Here is a 23,605-nt window from a genome sequence, read left to right on the forward strand (position 1 = left end):
ATGCGTAAAATGTGACCAAACAGAGGAACCTCTCTCGTTTGTATTTAGTTGATAGGAATTACTGACACAGAAGAGCTTCCGTTTTTTATTCCATTGCGCTGTTTCTGTGAATCAACACCAGGAGGACAGTACCCTGTCCCAGGTTGTCAGCCTGGTACTACAAGGGAATTCGGTTGGTTGATTTTCATATCCAGAGAGTACCACTGTCCAGGTCAAAATGGTACGCTGGCTGTAAAGCAGCAAGGCACGTTGCAGTGGCGTGGTGGGAACACAGCTCGGGTTGTAGTCTCCCGGCCAAGTGGAATGGACTCCTGCGAGGAGTTGTTCGGCGTGTGGAGGCAGAGGAGTAGCCGACACAATGCTGTCTCCGCATTCCTCTCCTTTTAGCCAAACCAGAGCCTGAGTCAGCGAAGCCACACTCGCAGGAGAGCAAGCACGGCTCCGTGGTTGTGGCCAGGGCTGGGCAGCACGATGTATGTTTTTAAGCCCTGCCTCTGCCTGTGGCTTCCTGTCCCAAACAAGCCATTTAACCTCTCTTCATTGTAGTTACTTATCCCATAAAGGAGGGAAATGATACATTTTAGGGGGTATCAACACGGTTAATTCCATAGCGCATGTGGCATGCACGGAGGCAAGTCATGGAAAACACACCTATGGGCCATCTCTCGCAGGTCCCCAAAAGACAGCTGTGAAAAGCAAGTCCATGGTTCTGACCAGCTAAGTCTGCAGACTTTCTAACAGGGTCTGCAGTTTTGATGGGAAACATGTACAGATCCCCCCCCAAAAAAATTGGAAATCACTGCTTTTAAGATGAGAAGATGAATGGCTTGCAGAGTATGTTTCTGAGACTTCAAAACAAGTAACTGCATTTGAACTGAATAGGATGACACCAGAATTAAGGCATGTTTGAGTGCCTTAATGCCTTACAGCCTTATATGCCAATGTGCTGCAGTGGTTTGTGTCCCTTAAATCAACATAAAGCATCCAGAGTTGGATCCCCTCTCCAGCCTCAACTTCAAGTGTACCTCCCAGCACAGCCTTCGTTCCCTGTCCAGTGACAGGGATGAGGCAGCCCAGCACCCATCCTCATTAGGACCATCAGCCGCTCTCCTGTTGCATCTGTGGAGAGTTTTCTCACAAGAACAATACTCATAACGGGACAAGGTCTTTTGCTCCAGTCGCATGGAAAGGACTCAGCGCAGGGTAACACGGAAACATGAGATCCCAGTTGTCTCAGACCTTGTTTGCACTGGCCGCGGCTGTTCTCAGAGAAGTTTCACTGCAATTTGTAGCTTCACGATTTGACTTTAACACGTTTTGCAGCACTAAAAAGGCCCTGACACAAGAGCTGTCAGCCCTCTCCCAGGCTGAACCTGGCCAGCAGTTCCCATTTTGCTGCAGAGTTTTGCTTTTCTTTCATTCTTGGCTCTATCACAGCTTTCTTTGGCCATGTGCCTCCCCTCCCCACATTCACCTCCAATTTTGGACAAGGCAGTAGCCCACAGGCACCAGAGGAGAGGTAGCCAGTGCAGGTGCAGGAGGGGAACCACTGCCTTAGCAGGCTTGAGGACTTCTGAGTGCTGGTAGAAGAGTCGACCGTCCCTTGCACTGCACAGTAGAGCTCCTGGGCTGTCTTGCAGTGTCACCTCCACATCTGCATCGCACAGAGTGCCTGCCGGCTATGGACTGTGGCAGCCCCTCCATAGCACGCCCTGCTCCCCAGGCTGTCTCTTGCACTGGCCCCTTTTCACCATCCACATCCCTACCCGAAAGGCTATAACAAAAGTGTCACGTTTCTGAGCTAGCCTCTGTACCCGTGCTGACATTCATTTCATAACCGTACTCCACCACAAGGCTCTTAACAGACTAGAGAGGAGGACCTCATTTATTTGGGGCTCTGCAGATCAGTGGCTTGGTTTACTCCAGCCAGTGCTACATCCCTGCAGTGGGAGGAGTTGTGCAGACCAGGATGCTGCGAGCCTGGGTGTGCTGGTGTGCCGGTGTCAGGGGCTCTGCTGGTGGAGAGTTGAGAGGTGGGGAGGAATAATCAAGCAGTTTTGTACAGCTGTGAAAGCATGGGGAAACCTAACCTGTGTTTTTTGCTAATATTTGAGGACAATTGGGAGTCCCAGAGAGGAAACGTTTAGCTCTTATTTTTCCTGGTTTTATATTCACTCAGCTAATCTCTGAGTAACATTCTCTCCAGGGCACTAGGCAGCCCTCTCTGAGCCTCACAACTCCCCTTTCTCGTACCGCGTGGCAAGTCCTGTTTACAAGTGGGGAAATCAAGGTACCTGAAGAGTTTCCCCCACATTCCCTAAAGCAGCCATTGATCCTGTGGATCTTTAGTTGTCACCTGGGTCCTAATATTTGAGAGCCACCGTCAAAAGCCAGAGGTAGTGGAGGGTGTGAGGACTTGGCCTCAGGTGTCTCAGCATGTGATGAGACACAGAGGATTCACACATGCTTTGGCATTGGTGACTCCCCTGGGACACGTAGCAGGTCAGCATCACCTCAGCCAAACCCAGGAATACAGTCTGGACTGGACAAACTGGATGATCTTTACTGTTAGTCCTCTCGAGCTTGCTAACTTGAGGAGTTATGTAAAGTAATTGCTCTCCTGGCTTGATTAGCTATTGCTGTTCTCTAAGCATTTTCTCCCATTAGCACAAGGGTGTGCGCAGTAAATACGGCAGCTTTTGCTATGAGGTCTGTGATAGGTTCTGCCACAGAAAACAATCCGAGGAAGCTTTGGTGTAACCCCAGTTCATTCTTTTCTCCTCTCCAGGGCATCTGTGACCAGGAGGACTTTTGGGCATAGTGGCATCGCTGTGCATACGTGGTACGCCTGTCCAGCACTAATAAAGTCTATCTGGGCTATGGCCATTAGTCAACATCAGTTCTACCTGGACAGAAAGCAAAGCAAGGTAAGCATGTTGGAGGTGGGAAGTGCGTGTTGCGGTGGGTGAGTCCTTCTCGCTCCCCACAGTCCCAGCAAGGTCAAGTCCAGATGGTGGCTCCTTTCCTGCCCTCCCTTTCCACCTGAGATCAAAAAAAGGCAAATTGACTCAAAATATCTGCTGGCTTTGGCCAGACTGAGGGAATTTGTATCAAATTCATGTCTATGGGAGTGAGGATTGAGGGAAAGGTTGTACTGAACTGTGGCCAAATTGGAGGAGCCAAAGTTTGCAAGCAGATAGAGTTGTGTCCCTGTCTGGATGGTTTCCACATGTCTTCTGGTTCTTGAACTCTGTCATAAAGTTAGGGCAGCTTCCAGTAACTGAGTTCAAAGTAGCTTCACGCTCTACACCTGTTTCTGAATCCTTCTTGCTGTCCCTTGCTTTTTACTATCGCATTTTCCTAGAAATGAGGGGTAGGGATATTATTTCTCTCTCCACACAGAATCTCACAACAGAAGGAGGCGGGCAGGATGCTGACAGCCTGGCCTTAGAAGGAACTGTCTTGATCTGGTGCTGCACAAAGGGCTGCTCAATACACAAAAGAAACCACCTTGAAACCAGAGGAGTGTGTGTTCTCCCTCTAATTCCTTTCATCAACAGTAATTTTAGGCATACCCAGAGCAGCAGGAGATTGCTTTGATCACTTTGAGATCACTTTGAGACAGAAGAGAGACTTCTCATGTAGACGCCCCTCTCCATATGAGCACGCTCATGTAAAACTTTACAGAGAAGATGATAGAGTCTGTATTGAGTGGGTACCTTCTTATACAGCTGCCTGCATTGCCCCCCATCTCTGGTGAGATGGCAGGAATGTGCAGGGTGATACTCCTCCAAATGGCTGAAACAATCTTAACATCTTGCTATTGCTGAAAGCACTGCCCGCATTTTCAGGCAGGGGCTGCTCCCTCCCTTGCACAGGCCCTGGCCCTATCGGGTCCCTTCATGAGCCAGTTCAGCCCACTAAACTGGCAGAAAACTATTTATTTTTCCTGTTTTTCTTTGCTGCATTATTTTTCTGCCGGTTAAATGAATTGAATTGGCTTGCTGAAATTATGTGAAGGGCCATCAGTGTGCTATTAGTCCAGCTCACTCTAAACCTTTCTGGCATTGTTTTTCCCATCATGATCTCTGTGACTTTATTGTAGAGTGGGTAGGACTTTCAGATGCCTTGGACAGAACACATGGTTACACTCACTTTGGCCGTGTCCCATCTAATGCAAAAAAACACGATTCATCTTAGTTGCTGTAAACTGTATTGGATTTAGAGGTGTAGCTAACTTCCCACCCCTGCCTAAGTGCCAACTGTGAATATGGACAAAACTGCATGCTCACTCGCTACCAGGTAACGCTTTCCTGTCCCCCTCTTCTGCTCAGCACCACCAGGGCAATGCATAGCCCCCTCTGTTTTGCTCTCAACAAAAGCAACTCAGCAAACAAACAGAAGTTTATTTTTTTTACTTTTAGCCAGATGGATTTGCTGATCTAGCTGCAAGGTATTTAGGTCACAAGCAACCAACAAACAAAAGGAGATTCCCTCCTCCTCCTCCCATTTCTTTGGTAAGAAACTGGGTCTCTTAAATGCCCAAGACTTCCCTTCAGTGACTTCTTTTGTTGTTGGCAGATTGTGTTTCAATCTGATCTCCCCTCTCTCACACTCCTACAGACAGCACCACCCCACCAGTCCTCGTTTGTCAACCTGTCACGTCTATGACCATGTCAGTGTGCTTTGTCACAGTAATCCCAGTGGTCATGCTGAGGCTTTGAAGTTAAGGCATACAAATATTTTTGTCCCTTTCTCTTAAGGGAGCTGGTATTTTAGTCTGTTGTCCTCGTCTTTGACGTGGCACTGTCAAGACTGATAGATCCATCAATTTTAATTGATCTGTTCAGTTCATCCTGCTGGTCACTTCAGGACACTGTATTCATGTGCGCTTCACTTCTGAAAACCGGTAAAATATATTCCAGAGTGGGGCTATGTGAAATGTCTTCATTTCAGCTCTCAAGGGCTTAGACAAACATTTATTTGAGTTTCAGGTCACATGGGTTTGTATCCCCTTAAATCTCAGCCCCCACTTCAGTTGAGTCCCCAACTTCAAAGCAAAACTTAGATATTCCTTCCTTTCATGTCCAATCTTGGCATTTCATATCGTTTTGACAAAAGAAAGAAAAATAAAAACAAACTTAGAAGAAAAAGCCTGCTGGAGCTCACTGCAGCTGAGCCTTGACTCCAGTGATGTAGATTAGATAGCAGGAGATATGACATAGTGATAAAGCAAGCTTGAACTCTGTGCTCCTCACATAACTGGGCACCAGTTGGATCTGGACCTTCTGCACGGCTCCACTGGAGAACCCCTTTCACATGATTTTAAAAAGAAATAAAATCAGCTTTGCCTGGATTTTGACCCTTTTGCAAGGAAGTGAGGACCCAGCCTTCTTTGCAGCCTCACTCCGCGTTGGACTCCTGCCAGCTCGCCGAGTTCCCAGCATCGCGCTCCCCGCTGATCTGTCTCTCTCTCCCTGCAATTGAAGCGTAACGTGGAGACTGAAAAGATCCCCAGCTTTCCGAGTGAACATGTCAGCGTGCAGAACTCCTGTCAGCTTCCCTTTTTTTTCAGGAGACAGATGCAGCAGGACTTCAAGGCATGTCTTTGCTCTGTTGACTGCACTGAGTCAATCAAACGTTTGGCCTAGAAGCCTTGAGGAGTCCCATTTTGTGGGAATTTCCAACAGCATGTTCCTCCAAGCGCAAGGCTTTTTGGCTGAATGAACCAGTAGAAAATAGGCCAAGGGTTTCAAAAAATCACCTGCAGCAAAGCCTCATCACTGCAAGCAAGAGGGATAAATTCATCCCTAGTGTCCATCCACTCTTGCATTTCACTGATGGATTTTTCTTCACCCTCTGACCCTGTCAGAACAACACTGGGGATCACTTTGGCCGCATGCTTTGAAATGACTCATGAATGAGCCAGTCTCCCTCCATGTAAATGAGACTTGGCAGGTCTGCGCTAAGTGCTTTAAAATTTTTGAGCCTGGAGGGACTGCAGGGCCTGAGGGAGCGCTAATGGCATGTAATCTAGCTTTCCACTATTGTGCTGTCAGTACAGAGTCTAGCCCAGGCCTTGCGCTGGCTGCTGCTCAGTGGCCTGTATGAAATGAGCTGTTGGTCTGATTCCTGCCGCTGATGAGTGGCTGTCCAAAGCACAAGACCACCCGACGCTGATTGGCATTGCTGTAGGGAGCAGAGGCAGCAGGGATTGAGCAGCATGGAAAATTAACCCCATTCCTTTCAGGAGATGCCTCATCCCCACTGTTTAGTGCAGGGCACCATTAGCACAACTGCGATCGGATCTAAAACCTTCTCCTATGGCTTCAGCAGGTTTGGATTGTACCCTCTGTGGAAGAAGCTCACTCTGCCCTGCTGATCCCCTGTCTACTCTCTTCTGGTTTGTTTTTCCTCTCTCCTGGCTCCAGGGATGCCAGGCTTTGGTCTTATATCATTTTTTCATTTGCCCTATGTAGGGCACGCTTCCAGCCACTGCTGGCTTGGCATGCTGGCCAGGACCACAACAGCATCCAGCTGCATTGCCTTCGCTCAGCATTTTAGTTGTTGTCTAGTCAAACAGGTAGGGCCAGAGTGTGGCCTGATTTCCAGTCTGAATATGAGTGGAAATAAACTACAGGGCTTTTCACTGTAACTATCCTACAAATACAGGAAAACCACTGCCTCGCAGAGCAGGAGGGCAGGATCTGTCTGTGCAGACTTGGGGTTTGTAGCTTTCCTAGACATCCGCCGCAAGGACTCAATATGTTGGGTTAGGCAGATACTGGGTTTGAGCAGTATGGCTGTTCCTGGGGTTATACAAGGTATACATAACCCTACATATATGTAGGGTCATACAGCATATATACACCAGCAGGGGATATATCACCAGGACAGCAGCAGTCTGAAGACTTGTTACCTCCAAAGATCTGGCATTGCGGCCAGACAGCAGTTCATGCTCAGGCTCCTTGTCAAGACTTCAGCAGCAGGAAATGTCGTTAGATAAAAGCAGTGACTTTCCTCTTCACCTAGAACTAACCTTCCAGAGCTCTTTGGAGAACATGTTTCACAGACCTTGTTTCTGACCAGAAACGTCAGATCCAGTCAGATCCAAGAAGCTAAAAGAGTGCTGTCCTTCTGGGGCTGATTTTGGGGAGGAGCTGCTGGAAATGAGAAGTGTCTAACTGCTTGTAGCATTAGTTTAAGAGGGTCAGTACTGGTTGCCTGATCTGCTCTGACATCTTGGCAGGTAGTTCAGCCTCTGCGCTCAAATGAGTGAGTGCACACGCCCTGTTCTTGGGGTTGTTGTGGAAATAAGCTTGTGAGGCATTTGGGTACCTCTGAATGGTAATGATGGAGCCTATAAATACCCAAGAATATTGAATTATGATAATACTTCTGAGGGTGTTTTCACTATACGGCTCTCCCAGTGCTGTCTTCATTTGCAGTCTTAAATTAATCTTAAAAATACAGTGTGCAACAGGGAGACATTTTACTTCACTTGTTATTTCACTGATGTGCAAACAGAGGCAGGGGATCGCTAAGAACTTAACCTTAAGTGTCTTACCCAAAGCCCCACAGCAAATCAGTAACAGAGCTAAGAGTGAAGCTCAGTGTGGTGAGCATTCAGCCATCAATTCAGCCTTAGTTCTTGTTAAAATGATTTCTGCTTCCTGAGGATGTGAAATAACAGTGAAAATCCCATCACGGCAAGCGTTCCTTGTAGTCCAATCTCGTGTTAGTTCCAGTGGGAACAGATCACACCCTGGTATGTGGATGTCAATCAGCCTCTGATTTGTTAGGACTGTAATGATGTGCCTGTTGCCTGAACTGTATGACTGGGGCTGAGAGTCTCTTCTGGCCTTGAGAAGGTGCAGAGGTGAATGCTCAGGTGATCCTGAACTGGAGCTTTACCACCTTCTTGAACAAAAGTCTTCGTGCAGCTGGAGAGCCTCGGCACAATGTGCCAACAGCTTTCTGGGTTCTGGGAAATCAAAATTGCAGGTCAGTGGCCCTGTGAGTCCAGGCTAATTGAAGCTCAGCAGCACAGGGCTTGCGAGATTTGGGCAATGGGCTGAGCTCCAAGCTCCCTCTGTCCATGACTGCGGAGCTCACATGAGGGTCAGCGAGCAAGAAGCTGATTTCCAGGTTGGAGATGAAATAGCAGTCATGTTTGTGTGCCACGTTACAGACAGCGAGCTTCTTCCTGGTTGTCAGTTCTCTCCTTGTTAGCATGGCTTGTTACCTGAAGTGAATTCAACAACCAATACATAAAATAGAGCTCAGAGCATAAGCATTAGTTCAGAAGAGGCAGGAGGAAATTTTCCATGTGGACAGATTATTCCACAATGGCTTAATGAAAAGTTTCTTTATATTTTTTTCTGAAGTGCTTGGAGATGACCCCAGTCAGAAATGAGATAGAGGACTAGAGAGGGTTGTTCTGATGTGGCAGTTGCTATTTTAAGGTGATCCTAAGGCTGTACTGGCCAGAAAAAGGACTGAAAAATTCTTGTGGCCACCCAAGACACCCTCATATGTAGGGTTCTTCTTCCCAATAGTGCTAGGGATATAACTGAAGGACCATCCCCAGCAACTTTGATCAATGTTCTTGATCCTCTTGTTCATGTTAAGCACCTGCTAGAGGCTGTCAGGGAATGGACTGGAGATAGATGGTGAGCTACTAACAGTGGGATTTGTATTGCAGAGGCAAGGCAGCCACTAGGACTGAGTGAGCCCAACCCTGCAAGCAGCTGCCGTGCTCATTTCATTGCTCAGTGCCACTAACCCCCTTGCCCTGAACATCATCTGCCTTTGTTGGCTCTGTGGGCATAACCACATCTGAGCTGACTGCTCAGCAAAGAGAAAGTTCTGGTGTTATCTCACCTGACCTTTCTGGTGGGCATCTTGTTGTCTCAAATCCTTTCATCACCAATGGAGAAAGGATGACATCATAGGAAGTCAGCTTATTCCCTCCTAAGATAGGTTTATGCAGTATGCACGTTTACTTTCCCCTGGAGGTGCCTAGATTGTTGACATTTGTCCTAGTGTGGCCAGTTACTGAGCTGGGGCTGGCTGTTTTTTCTTACTGGAGAGATGTTAATGCTCTGAAGAGGTCCCTCACAGTAGGGGCATTGCACGCAGCTTGTTAGTCTGGACCATAACCTGAACATGTTTTGCTGCCAGTATTTTCTTCCAGTTTCTCATGACAGCCCATTTAAGCCATGTCCTCACTGTGTCTTGGTCCAAAGCTCATTGCAGATTTGGAAAGACCCCTCCTGGCTTCCTTTAGATGCTAGAGATGGTCTTTAGCCTTTGGGCTTTGCAGTTTATTCTGTTGGCATTTCTGAAGGTTTCTTATTGTATGTGGTAACTCAGTGACTCCATACATAGTTTGTTTAAGAGGGAAAAATGTCCATGGCAAAGCAGAGAAAATAATAAACAACAGGAAGCGATGCCAGAATTGCACCCACTTAAGAATGTAAAAAGTGCAGCAGTGAATACCGTGCCAGATTGCTTCTATTCTTGTAAAATAATCCAAGTTTGCTGTGGAGGCCTGTTTCCTGCCACAGCAAAAGGACTTTTTCCTTCTGTGAGCTTTAAAGAAGTGCTAGATAATTTCTAACTCCTGTGTCCATGTCCAGTCCAAGATTCATGCTGCAAGAAGCCTGAGTGAGATTGCGATTGACCTGACCGAAACTGGAACGCTCAAGACCTCAAAGCTGGCCAACATGGGTAGTAAAGGCAAAATTATCAGCGGCAGCAGCGGGAGTCTTCTGTCATCAGGTAGGTCCTTTATCCTGTAACCGGAGAGAATATGGTGGGAAGGGCTGTGGCCATGGTATAATGGGGAGCAGCCAGAAGCTGCACTGCAGAAATGAAAGTCACTTCCCTTTAGCCTTTCTGTCTGTCCAGGTGTCGGTCCGTCTCTCAGCATGTTGCCCCACAACCAGCGCAGGCAGCAGCTTCCCCCTTTCTCATTACCGCTGCTTGTTTCCTCTGTGGCCCCAGGATGTCATCTCCAACCTCTCACTTTCCAGCTGAGACCTGGTCTCTCTTCACAGTTTCTACCATAATCACCCCTTGGCACCCAGCTTATCTCTAGGCAGATGCGTTTGTGAAGGAGCCCCCAACCAGCAGTGAGGAAGCAGTCAGCCAGTGCAGCTCACTAGGGAAACTGAGGCTGGGAACTGGTGATGTCCCTCAGCAGTGTTGAGGCAGGGTGGCTTCTTCACAGAGTGCACATCTGCCTTGCCTCTCTGTTGCTGGAATTTGCCTGGTGTCCCAGGCTCAAAAGAGCTATTCCCTAGCACTCTCCACCATACTAGTGTGGGGACCTAGAGGTTTCTTTTTGTGGCTTAGAGCACCTTCCTGTTATGAGGAAGACATAATCTGTGAAAGAAACCCAAGAGAAGTTGATAGAGAGGAGAGCTAGAGCATCAGAAGAGAAGGACCAAGAAAGAGGAGTCAGGAACTTCTCTGTATTTCTTTGCAAATCTTCTGTCAGTCTGAACGGGGCAAGCTGTGTGTAAAACAGTGCTAAACGTCACTCCAGGAGCAAAGCAAGAATTGATAGTTTGCAAAGAGCTTGAAGCTGCTCAGGTGAGAAGCTCTTCAGGAGGACAAAGTTGCTGGTATCACTATAATTAACAGTTCCAGTCACTTAAATGCCCTCTGTTAAGCATCACATCAGGTTATCAAAACTGATTGTGTTGAGATGTGTTAACATCAGAGAATAACCTTCCCATGCTTGACAAGGGAAAAGTCCATCTAAGAACACAAATGCTTTGAAATTGAAACCACACTGGTGTAGTAGATCAGCTTTGCATCACTGCATCCTTCATGTGTCTTAAAAGCCACACTTTCCTGCATGGAAAATGTCCAGCAAGGGGTTAAATGTGCAATGCTTACAGAGCTCCAGAGCAGCCTGCTGTGCAATTCCTTGCCTTGCCTGCAAACAGAGATGCCTTTCTGCTCCTTAGGTCCTTCCGATGCAAGATACAATCCACTGTCTGTGCCTCCCATTGCTCAGGGAGTTGCAGTAGCTGAGCAGCTCCCAGACTGGTGTCAGGTTGTTGGAGCTCTTTGTTTGTTTGGCATTTTTTCCAGCTCTCCTGCTGGAAAGCAAATAACGTTAAGTACCCCAAGGAAGTTCTTAAGGTCTTTCCACGATCTCAGCCTCCTGGGCACCATTCCCAAATTTGCGAGAGCTACTTGGTAGTAATCCTGTTTTCATGTGAATACACTGACTTTTCGCCTTCCTGGAAAAAAACATGGGGGTCTGCTTCTGCTGTCACACTGGGAGAGCAGTAGCCAGGTGAAAGCCAGCAGAAAATCAGGCCCATAAAAGCTTCTGTAGGGCCAGCACCTATCAGGGTTATGTGGATGGAAATCCCAAACTGGGAGCTGCCCATGCTTTTATTTCTGTATTTTTTTGCTCCCTGCTCAAATCCCTTCTGGCTGAGCATGGGGTTTGCAGACTCAGCAGAATTGTGCTAGTGACTAGACCTGTGCAAAGTTCGTTGACCAGGTGAGTCATTTCTTCAGACCTGGGTAGGTGGATCAGTCTACCTGCATGCCTCCCTAGGACTGTGTGAACCTCTGTTTCGGTCGAGGTGCTGCTGGTGGGCCAGGCAAGCATAGCTCCTTCCAGGTTCCTGTGTTCAAAGCTGCCTTTAGGTCCTACCAGCTATGAGGACAGGGCTCTCCCCAAAATGTTAAGGGGAGCTGTCGGGTTTGCTGCTGCTGTGTGCCTTCCAGCAGCTACAAGCACGCTTGTGGAGGGAGGGAAGTGTACAGAGAGGACGTCTGGCAGAGGAGGACAGATACCGGGGAACTGGAGACCCTGGCTTGCTTCCACACAGTCACCCAGACCCCTCTGCTCCAAGAGCCCCTTCCCTTGAGCCCAGCTGGCAGAGGTGACCCGGCCCTGTCCCACTGGATGGGAGGGGGCATTCGCTGCCTGTGCCGCTGGGCACAGTCACCGGCTCCGTCCCAGCCTTTGCGTTTCCTCCCATTGTGCCGAAGATTATCGGCGCACAGTCACAACAATGATGGGTTATCGCAGTACAGCCTGCACGCTGGAGAGAATAAGTGCAAATGATTAAGTGGCCACAGTAGATTTCCAGGCTATAAATACCCCGAGTGGCTTGAAATCACAAGGGCAGAACTGAATCTCTGTTTGCCTCCACTTCCCTACCTTTCTCTGTCCTTTTTTCTTGGAAATTGCTTGTAGCCATTTCCTCTCTCCATCTTGCTCCTCCTCACTGAAGGGGCTGTCAGCGCCACGAGGAGCACGCTGAAGCTGGCATGTCTCCCCTGGGTTTCCAGCAAGGCTGCAAGGAAATATTTGTTGTTGCTTCCAGCTGTCACACTGCCTGGCCAAGATCCTGCTGTGCAGTGTGAGGCAGTCACTGCCCCACATCACTTAAGTCTCAAGACACAGCAGTGGGGAAATGGAGTCTTACACAGAGATGGTGACTTCCCCATGGTCACAGCAATTCAGGGCCAAAGCCTAAGCTCCTCCGTGTTTCCCAGGCCCTCGATCTCAGTCTGTGTAACTGCAGAGTTGTAAGGTTGATACCTGATGCTCCCAAGTGCATTTCTGACAAGCTCACTCTTTAACTTTTGACCTCATTTGGGCTCTGAAGGGGGCCCCCAAAAAGTGGGCTGCTGGGGTTTAGCTCAAGGATCTTCTGCTCAGGATCTCTGGGCCATCATCCCTGGACATCTGGGGCAAGATTTGCCCAGGAGTAAAAGCTCTGCTTTCACACTGGCATGAACCCTAATCAAAGCCAGCAAAGATAATTATTGGAGCGAAATCAGGTTAGGTCTAAGGTGGATTTTTTCTTCAGAGCAGTCTGTGCCCTAAGAGCTCTGCAGGTCTCCTAGCTATCAAGGAGCCCCATTATTGCTGAGTTATGGTTGGACTGAACCCCAGACCGCCGCCTTCATCTCCGTGGGCAGAGGAGAGACCACAGAGGAGCACTTCTGCGTTAGCTCTGCAGACATGTTCAAGGAGCCTTGGGCCCCCTAAGCCCCATTCCTTCATCAGCGGTGGAGGTTTCCTGTGCAGGGGCCTGTTTACACTTGAAAATGCCACGACAGAGCCCAGCCAGCCGGTTCCCCGGCCCCCACCGCTCCATCCGGCAGGGCCGTCTCCCAGCTGGACCGCCCTGGCGGGTGTTGGAGCGGATAAACAGCACCGGCACGGCCCACGAGCACAGGGGCTCGCGAAGACGAGTCAGCCACAGGATATCTGAGTGCATCCTGTGCCGAGCAGCTCCAGCTGGGCTCCCGCGCGCCATGGAGGATATCCTATTTGTCTGGCAGAGACAAGAGATAGTGGCTGTCTGAGGTTGCTGGCTGTTGTGCGCTGACATCCTGGCGCGGTGAGTCAGCCCGGGCTCTGGCACAGAGCAAGCGTGGGGGGACCTCCCCTCCCTGCTCGGGGGACAGCCTTCCATGGGGACCTCGACCAAATGCCAGCGAGCTGGAGCCAGCAGCCGGATGTAGCGTGAAGGGTTTGCCATATTTAGATGTGTTTTTCCTGGAGCAGGAGACTCGCAAAATGAGCAAGAGAAGAGATGTGTGGATGCTCTTGCCTCGCCACTGCACAGCCACCTTGTTGCATCTCTTCTCCCCTCACAGTTGCTATCACCAAGCCTTGGATCTCTCTGCTCTTCAGCATCCCATCTATCCTCCCTGCTTGTTTTCATCCTTCTCATTTATCCCTTTTCCAAGCTGACTCCACTCTGCTACAATAGGTGGAGGAAATGGGGACAAACAGTGAGTCACTGGTAGGGCTTTCCTCTCCAGAACGGTGGCTCGCATTGCTGGTCTCATCCCTTTGACAAGCTTTAAAGCAAAGCTTGTCTTGGAGCTGACACCTGGTAGCCAGGGGCCCCTGCAGATCTGCACAGGCACAGCACATTGCCTTGGTGAGATCCTTTAGGGGTGTGAATCACTTGCTTCGTGTCCCCATCAACATCACCAAGATGGTCTTGACCTCACCAGTATTGGAGGGACCAGCAACCAGCCTGTTAGCACTAGTAAAGAAGCTCAGCCATGAATTCTGCTGGAGGAGTGAGTTGGGCAGGGAGGACCACGTTCTTCCCCTGTTTCACAGCTAACGTTCTTCTGAATTTCAGTGGATGGAGAAATCGCCCAGAGAGGCGGAGTGTGAAGAAGACGTATAGAGTATCCACACAGTAATAGGGTATTAAGTGGGTGTTCAGGTCACCAAGGCCTGCGTCCTGTCCTGTATGCTAAGGAGGAAAGGGCATGTACGATTGCCTTGGCTTTGAAATTAAACCAGCAGCATCAGCTATAAAAACAGGCCTCAATTCAGTAGGTTCCTGGTGCCCACCAAGGTGATGGCCTGTGCTTGCTACCTGGTGTGTTTTCACAACCCTTTCTCTTTTAGGGACATCAAATGGTTCTGCAGAAGCATGGGTTAAAATGCAGAGTTTGGTAAATCTTTGCACAGAAAATGGGAAGGAGGCTGAATAATAATTTTCACAGAAAGGTTCAAAAGCCGTACAAAGAAATTACATATTTCAGCAACATTTCTCCTGTTTACTGCATTAGGAATTACCCCTAATTGTGGGAGATGAAATACCTGAGAAAGCCTCCTAGTCAACCGTTTCTGTTGCAGTAGGAATCTCTCGTGTTAGGACTGATCTTTCAGGACTGATTTTTCTCTGTTGATGATCCGCTTTGGAAGGCACTGGGCAGCCATGACTCAGTGAGCATCATATTTAATAAGGCTGATTTAAGGTAGTATCTGCTTGATTGGTTTGATTTGTGCTAGTCTTTGATTATTTCTTTGGTTGTTTTTGTGGTCTTCTGATTTGTTCTGACATTTTTGGGTCAATTGCCACTGGGTTTAGAAGTGAGTCTGTGGTCACAGCCTTGCTCGAGGCTGGATTAATACATATTTATAAATAAAGAGCCTCTAATGGAAGCTGTAGGCACCCCAGCAATACAAAGCACTGTTCGCTGCTCCTTTACAAGCATCTCACACGGGTGTGATTCTCTTAACTGATCAAGTTTCCATTTGCTTTTCACCTGTGAGAACAAGAGAGAATCCAGCCCATAAAAATCTAATAATACACCCCAAAATAGTTCAGCTTTTAAATTAAAAAACACCCAACAGCTAGAACAGAACAGTTTCTGAAGGAGAAACTTCAGGAAGGTCTGAAGAAATAAGTAAGTCCTGCAGTATGCCCAAGGGATCATCCAAGTCAGGTATGGTCAAGCTAAAAAAAGTCAGCATCACAAGCCATGAACTGAGTGCCCTGTCCCCTGGCCTTTGAACCCTCGCTACGCTTGAAGAGTTTGTGATACAAAGACACACTTGGAAAAGGTTAATTTGAACTGGTTCATTAGTGCCAAGGAGTGGTTGACTTTGGTTTCAGCAGTAATCCCATTGCTTAACTCAGAATGTGACAATGCGCTTCCAGATCTCCCCCAATTCCTTTGCTTTCTGGGAGGGGTGAAAAAGATGGCAAAATGTGCACTCAGTGGACGCTGCCACCAACCGCATTAGGGTTGAGACCAGTGTGGTTCTCACACAGGGTAAGCACAGCTGGAGCAGATGCTGTGAACTGTCTGTGCTTGATTTGGGTCCATACCAGCTCAGCCAGAAGCCGTTTGTTTCCTTCTTGTCCGCACACCCCAAATCAGCGCAGGCGTCTGGCCAGGGTTTAGGCTATTCATACGCTTTTAAATGTTTCAGGATCTATGTAGCTGCTGTGGCAACCTGCAGTGCAAAAACGAATAGCTTTTAAAAATAAATCTGAGGCTGTTGTTGGAGGTAGGGAGCAGAGAGAGGAAGGAAAGGGGAAGAGCAGTTGAAAGGAAAACGTAGGTCATTAAAGTTGTTCTAAAAGAAAAAAAAAGGGTTGAAACATCTGCTGGAATCATGAGCAACTTTTTACCGGGACTCAGCAGTTTGTTGGCAATTCAGGGAAGAAATTCAGCAGCTCAGCTTTTGCTAGTAATTGCTCACCAGGGTTACTATTAAGAATTACTAAATGCTAGAGAGGGCTTTCCCTGCCAGTGCAAATACAAGGCTCCTCTAGAAGATCTCGTCGAGTTCTTGCAGCACAGATGTGTTTGCAGAATTGAGTTTTGTTGCTCTATAAGGGCAAAGAAACCCAAATGAAATGTGGGTGACTACAGCAACTAAGCAGACATCTTACCATGAGGTTGTCCTTCTTTATCTGATGACACTCAACCTGGTTGACCTTCAGAGAGCCCTTTTTCCACCTCCCCCACTCCAGGACAGCCCAATAAAAGGTGTAACAAAGCGGGGTGGCATTTTGCAGAGTAAGTGCCAGCTGTCTTCCTGTATGGAAACTGCAGAAAATAGTGGTGGAAAAGATCTGTGAGATTCTCTGCTCCCCCTGGGCCAATGCAGAACTGTTTCACGGCGTGGGTTGCCTCGATCCTCTTTCAGTTTAGCTTTAATGGTCTGCTGGAATAGTAGCAATGAAAGATGAAGCTGAAAGCACAAATTACACTCTGTTTGCTGCCAAAACAAAGAGTTGTTCCCAGGTTCCTTCCAGAGCTCTGTGAAATGGCAGCAACATTTTCAACCAACTTGGGCTGAGGGTCTTCACTGTACACTTGGACGCCAAGCTGCAAATGTATCTAGAAGCCCATCCTCACCCTCATCCTACGGGTGCACAGAAACTTCCATGTAGCATCCTGTTGTATCTGACTCTGGCAGCTAATAAAGGTCTGCTTTCTCTGTGCCGTTGCTCTAGAGGGGCAGGGAAGCCCCCCAGAGTCACCCTGGGACAGCGGGTGCTGAGACAACTGAGGAACCACTGCGGACTAGGAGGAGCACCCTTGAAAGCATTGCTGAGTCAAAGGCTTCTCTGCAGGCATAAACCTACAGTGAACTAAATGCCCCACAAGAAGTCCCTACAAAGCACTGGGCACAATCCAGCTGGTGGATTGTGTCTGGTGCCGTTTTAGGTGAGTTAGAGTATCCCACTGCCAGTCCAAAAGAGTGTGGGTCTCACAGGGTCCTGTGTCATATCTGCCACCCCATAGAAGACATCTCAGCTACCTTAGATCACCTAGACACTTCTGTTGAGGCAACAGCAACCCCTTAGCCACAACGGCCTTGTCCATTCAGCCCGGCTCAGAACCCACTGTGGAGCTTATTAAAAAGGAATCAGATGCAGACTTAGGCTGAGCTCCAGGGCTGTACGTGGGGCAGAGCTTTAGAGTGTGTGGAGCTGTAGCTCTCAGTGTCATCTGTGGACAGACATGGGACGCTACCACTGAACCTGACACAGATACCAGAACTCAGCTTTCTGTAAACCTGAGGTGGATGCTTTGAACCACAGCTGTAGCTGAACAACAGACAGTAATATGAGTGAAAAGCACAGGGAGATGGCATTTGCCCCTTCTTGAGCTTGCTTTTCATCTCACAGTATGGCCATAACTTTCATACTCTGTGATGAAAGCATGCACTTGGCTTATGCAAACAAGGGGATCGGAGCGAAGTAGTGACTTCACTATAAACTCATTCCTGAGTCCAGTGGTGCATTAAAGAGGGCAAATGCTAAGCACATCCTGAAAAATCAGCTACTCAAGTTGGGGACCCAAAAATGGATGCAACCAATGTTGCCCCTTCTTTGAGATGCTAGACCTTGGATAGCAATTGATGCACCATCCCAAACCAAAATAAAATCAGGAACCCCATCAATAAGTTCCCCTAAAGAGCTGAAATTAGAAATGCTGTCATGACATCTGAGCAACAAAGTCTGACTTAATGCATGGACTTACTTCAGTGGAAGTTGCTGAGTAATTGCCACTTGAAAAGTCAAGCCATTTGGACATCCAGTTTAAGTATCTTGACCTACATCTACACAAGAAACAGCTACTATCCCAGAAGGACCTATGGGTTATTGTTGTTTTGGTGTGTTTTACAGGAATCTTGCTAGGTAATTTTGTTTCATTACATTTTTCCATAAAACAGGCACTGTAAGTGGATTGAATTAAATGTTTGCTACTAGGATAATTGCAGTTCTTAAGAAGTAGGCTGTATTGTCAAATGGTTTCTCCTAGGCTTAATTTCCCAAAAATGCATCTCCAGGGCTTCATAAACTGTACTGTTATTTGCCATTGGGAACTTTCATGGGAATGGTATGTCTTTTTTTTCTAGGATCTTTACATGAATAATTTTTTTGCTTTTATTTTTCTGGATAATGATTACAAATGTCTTTGTGTGCCCCACTGTCCAATCTCTGTCTGTTAGCTTAAACATTAAGAATTTGCTGTAAACAAACATGACTGGGTAACACTTGCTTCATATCATAGTCTGATTTCTTTTTAGAAGGACTGCATCCAGGCTTTGGTAAAATTACAAGCACTCCAGATGTGTATTTTGCTGTCAGCTGGCCTAGTGAAATCATTGTTTGTTGATAGGTTCCCAAGAGTCAGATAGTTCTCAGTCTGCCAAGAAAGACATGCTGGCTGCACTGAAATCCAGGCAAGAAGCTTTGGAAGAGACACTGCGCCAACGCTTGGAAGAGCTAAAGAAACTGTGTCTCCGAGAAGCGGTAGGCAACGGATATTTTATAACCTGTAACACTTTGTTGCTTGCATTGTTATAGCATGCTCGTTGTTTGGAGCAGGTATGGAGTCGGGAGAAGAGATGCCTTCCATAGTTAGCTCTTACAAAGCTCATTGTACAAAAGCCTTAGGAAGGTTCAACTGTTTCAACTCCAGATTGCAATGTCACAGAACATTTCCCCCCCAGAGAAGGGGACCCCATGTCAGCTGGGTACCCAGTTGGCTTGGGGCTAGCAGGGTGCTCAGCATCCATGTCTGCTGTTTGAAGTTGTGTTTAAGATGCATTCAGCCAGGCTTCTTACTGACTTTGGTGGGAATATGCAGCTACCTAAATGGCATAGGAAGGCTGTCCTGTGTACTGGTGATCACTTCTCAAATGCTTTTGACTTCATTAGCAAAAAAACCCCCAGGCTGATACACCTTCTTCTTGGAGCAGGCCTGACCTTACGTGCTTTTCTTCTCCCAGCACACACAAGGTCTCATCTGCTCCCTTCATCCATTAAGCTCTGGCACTGCTGGAGAGGAATGGCAGTGTGGTGGCAAACTTTGTGAAGAGGAACCACTGTGGTGGTTCCCAGGTTATGCAGGACAGCTCAGGAACTCATCTCATAACCTTCCCACTCACTTGCCAGTTCATTCTTGCAGTACACAGGAGGCCAGTTTAGAGATCAATTTAATGTTTGAGGAAATCACAGCCCTGCTGCAGATGTGTGCGGAGATTAGCAGCAGCATACACTTGGGTCATTCAGCAATTCTCCTTTGTTTACCAGGCCTGAAAATCTGAATTTAACAACAAATCGTGATGTGTAACACAACAGGAAGGTGGCTGCAGACAGTGGCACTGAGATCTTCCAGTTTTTGCTTAATATTTGATGTGTATCTCACCTTTGACAAAAATGGGGGAAATAATAGGTCACTGATTCAGCTCTCATTGCACTTTGTTTCAATTAGTCTGTAGTTTTAACGCCCACAAGAATAAGTTGTGGAAAATACTTCTCAACAAAGAAAGTCAGCAGAAATCTCTGCTGCCCCAGTTCCCGTCCTTTACTCCACACGAACAATCCTTTCCCACCTGGTTGACTTCAGCAAACAACTTGTGCTGATAAAGGTTGCAGAACCAGATCCAGTCTCATAAGTCCATCAAGTACAGAGCTAAGATCATCTGCAGGATGCAGTGACATGCTTTTCGGGGGCCGATAGACAAGGTCTGGAGGGCTCTACTTGCCCTGGAGGAATTTACCACCCTAAGCTAACACTGCCTGACTGCCGATGACTAAGGCTTTGCAGCAGCACCGCATGCAGGGGAAGATGTGCCTGTGCCTGTGCTCCTGAGTTGCAGGAGCTCACAGCCCAGTGCCTTCGCTTTAACCCCAGCCCCGTCTGCTGTGCAGCCTCAGGCACTTTGCGAGCAACTGGGATGCAGGCAAAAGCTCCCACTGGGGCATGGAGCTGGTGGTAAGGAGCAGTATCTCCTTAATGTGCTGCAGCAAGGCTGGCCAGAGCCCATCTGTCAGCACCTTAAGAGCTGGTAGAAAGTGTTCGTGCTTTCTGTAGATGATCTGAGAGAGGCAGTTCATGGACACTTGGAATCTGACCCTGTCTTGCAACCCTACAGCTCATCCATCAGCAGCCTGTAGTTGGAAGTATTTCCTCTTAGGCTGCCCTTCGTCCTTTCTGGTTTGGCATGGGAATGGCCAAAACAGAGGGAGAAGGCGGCAAACCAGGAGATAAAACAGGGTTAAAAGTGGGGGCATAATCAAATAAGCATGGCCAGAGCCATTCATAACAGTGGCATCAGGTTACTTCGGGCCATCACTACTCCAGTTACTTATTAATTTAGATTACTTTTCAGGACTGTGCCTCTGAATACTTTTCAGCTTATAGAGGCAGCATGGTAGCCTATATTAATTTTGTTCTGTTCCAGTCTTGGGCATTTTACAGAAGATATTAACTCTTTCCCCACTGCCCTGCTTCATATTAAGTTAGGGGTTATAAAGAAGGCATCCTTGTTTCCCTCAGGAAGGGATACAGGAATCTGTGTCTTGATGCAGTGCTTAGAGCCACATCTCACTAGAAGGAACACATTTCAGAAGAAAAGCTGAAATAACCCCACAGGGCTGGAGGGGCAACGCAGAATGGGACCTGAGACATTGCAACAGTGCCTCTCGCAAAAGGGAGTTGTGCACGTCGGCACGGAGCTGTGCTGCAAACCCATTTTGCTGGGAATTGCTTAAAGGAAAGATTTGAAAAGACCAGGTCCTTGTTTCCTAGTGACCTGAAAAGAGTAGAAAGAAAAAACCCATTAGGGAGTGGGGGAGAGGCCAGGGCAGGCAGGGGCCTGAGCTGCACACTCACATTAAGGTCAGCTGCCGTTCTTTGGGATTCAGATGATTTAGGTTACTCTGCCAGCTGGATCCTCTCAAGGCTGATGCTAAGGAATACAAAAGCCTTTTGTCCTTCATGAGGAGACTTTTGAGCACAAGGAGTCGGGCTGTGCTGGTAGTGAGGCTCCTGCCTTTTTCTGTAGGCATTTGAATGCCTTCAATTCAGATATGTGTGGCTGTATTGTGTAGTCCAGGGGAAAAATCCCACAGCATTAACATCACTAGTGGCGCTCGCTGCTTCCTATGTTCCAGATATTCCTCAGTTCTGTGGGGTTTGCTTTGAATTTTGAACAAATCTTTGCAAATAACCCCATCAGTCTGACAAAGCATCATCTAATACTGCTCCAAAGCTGCCCATGACATCACTGGGGTTTGGAAGGGGCTCTGATACATGAAGTGTTATCAGACAGGTAATGAGGTACCAGGCACTGCTTTTAGTGACCATTTTCACTGCATTCCTCTCAGACACATCATGAATCAGGTGGGAATGTTTTTCTGTGCGGGTCGTAATGTGCATGGCTGTTGCCAGTAGGGCTTTCTGACTCAGCAGACCTGCATCCTGCATGAAGGCTCACGGATTTGCTCACCCCCCTCTTAGAAGCAGCTCAGCAGATAGAAGCTCTTCCCTGCTCACCCTGCAGCAGAGATGAAAGCATGTGTGCTGCAGTCTGTTCAGCCTCGAGCCCCAACGCCCTAGGGATGGGCACCACCTACAGACCTACCCTGGGCAGGCCACAAAAATCTGTATTCATGCACAGGTTAAAGAAAAGTTCCCCACCCTCAGTGTCAGGTTCTGGGACGAGTTCGCAGGGCTGGGTGCTCTCCTGTATGTTTATCAGCTGGCAGAACTGGATATGTTGTTAATGAACACCTGTCATTTTATGGTCACAGTTCAAGAGTGGTGGTGTGCTTTGCTCTGCTCTGCTGCAGGATTTCCCAGATCACTAACAGCATTTTCTGCTTACAGGAGCTTACAGGAAAGCTGCCACGAGAATACCCCCTAGATCCTGGGGAGGAGCCGCCTATTGTAAGGAGAAGAATAGGAACTGCCTTTAAACTGGATGAGCAGAAAATCCTGCCTAAGGGAGAGGTGAGGCTGTGCCCTTCCCTTCCAGCCCCCTGTCCCCACCTCAGGTCTCTAAGACGTCCACTGTACATCACATAGGAACCATCAGTCCTACAGTCATTTTTGCTTTAAATGACTGTAGTTGGTCACGGTGCCTTTTTTTTTATATCCATCAGAACAGGGAAGCAGCGAGAGAGTTGGTGGCCTTAGTTCAGACTCGGAGTAAAGGTGAAACCCTCAAGGTTCAGCCCTGGCTTCGCTAGAGGTAACAGAAATAGCCTGGGTGACCAACTGGACTATGACAGTCCAAGTGCTGTGGTGACCAAGTGCAGTGACTTGTGTGAGTAGGGAGGACATCAGGAGCCCCTTGAGCCATCTGAGCCCTGCTGCTGTCCTGTGTTGTTATTGCAAACAGCCACTTGCTTTCTGCTTCAATAGCAATCCAAATTCAGATCTCCCCTAACCGGGGAGAAAAGCATCACAATTATCCATCTTAGCCCTGCAATAGCAAGATGAAAGCATTTTGCTCCGCAGTCCTTAAACAAAAGAGCCTTCATCCCTACCTATGGGGAGCTGAAATTATGTTTTTCTAAGTTTGCCAGGGAGTGTTTGTTCTCTTCCCTTGCTCCCACAATGTGCTGGGTCAGTGCCCTGAACCGTGGCTGTGAAAACAGGCCTGCAGCAGCTGTAAGGCGGGACCAGATTCACAGAAAAGCTATTGTCTGCAGAGACGCATTTGTCTCAAGACACTTGTGTATATTCCAGTCTTGAGTTTCCTTTTTATTTTTGTAAGAGGAGAGACTGAAGCTGGTGTGACTGTGTGGTTTAAGGCTCGGTTCAGCCAGGGAATTAACTGTTTGTCGTTTTGTTGGCATTTTCCTTCTGCTGAAAAAATAAACAGCTGGAGCTCTTTAGTTTTGTTCTCAATGGAGCCTGGGAGAGGAATTCCACCGAAGTCAAATATTCATGAACTAGCACATTTAATTAAGCTTTTCAAAGGGAAGCACGGCTTAGCTGAGTTACTCCTAAAACCCCTGCAGTCTGTTGGCTGCTCAGTTATAACCTGATCTCCAGCTTCCCCAGATCTTACTGCTACAAGGCAGCTTTTGGGGCTAGCAGGTGAGGAATCTCCTTACTCCGATGGCAAGGTTAGGTGGGGAGAGCACGAAGGTAAAGCAGCTCCTCCCCGTTGCAGGCACTCTGCCTTTTGGCATCAGCAATCCAAACACGCTGACTCAGCTTTTCTCTACCTCCCTCTTCATCTGTCAAACTTTAAGACTGTGTTGAAAACCATAAATTTCTGTTCTCGAAGAGTGATGTTGAGCTGTGTTTATTTGGCTGCCAGTCTGAGAGCATTTAGAGAGGCCAGCGATGATTTTTATGCGCTTTTCAGCAAGTGCAAACGCTAGAAACTCAATTTAAAACAAAAGGTGAAATACTCCCTCAGTCATGTAAATTCAGGACTGATATTATGGACTGTGACAAGGACCTGAAGCAAGGCACTTCCATCTGAAGGCAGATGATAGCCCTCATTTTCTGAGGCTTTATTTATAGGGGCCTCACT

The 23,605-nt window shown here is 47.7% G+C and overlaps 1 protein-coding gene across 1 annotated transcript in view; it reads left to right on the top strand.

The window, feature by feature from the left end:
- The window catches only part of FRMD4A (FERM domain containing 4A), a 208,442-nt gene that overhangs the window by 171,120 nt on the left and 13,717 nt on the right, over positions 1-23,605 (top strand). Inside the window, 4 exon segments of the mRNA XM_050897605.1 lie at positions 2,789-2,927; positions 9,642-9,783; positions 18,445-18,578; positions 21,943-22,065. Of these exon segments, the coding sequence (XP_050753562.1) occupies positions 2,789-2,927; positions 9,642-9,783; positions 18,445-18,578; positions 21,943-22,065 (538 nt within the window).

Source organism: Gymnogyps californianus, chromosome 1 (assembly GCF_018139145.2).
Source record: "Gymnogyps californianus isolate 813 chromosome 1, ASM1813914v2, whole genome shotgun sequence".
NCBI classification, from domain to species: domain Eukaryota; kingdom Metazoa; phylum Chordata; class Aves; order Accipitriformes; family Cathartidae; genus Gymnogyps; species Gymnogyps californianus.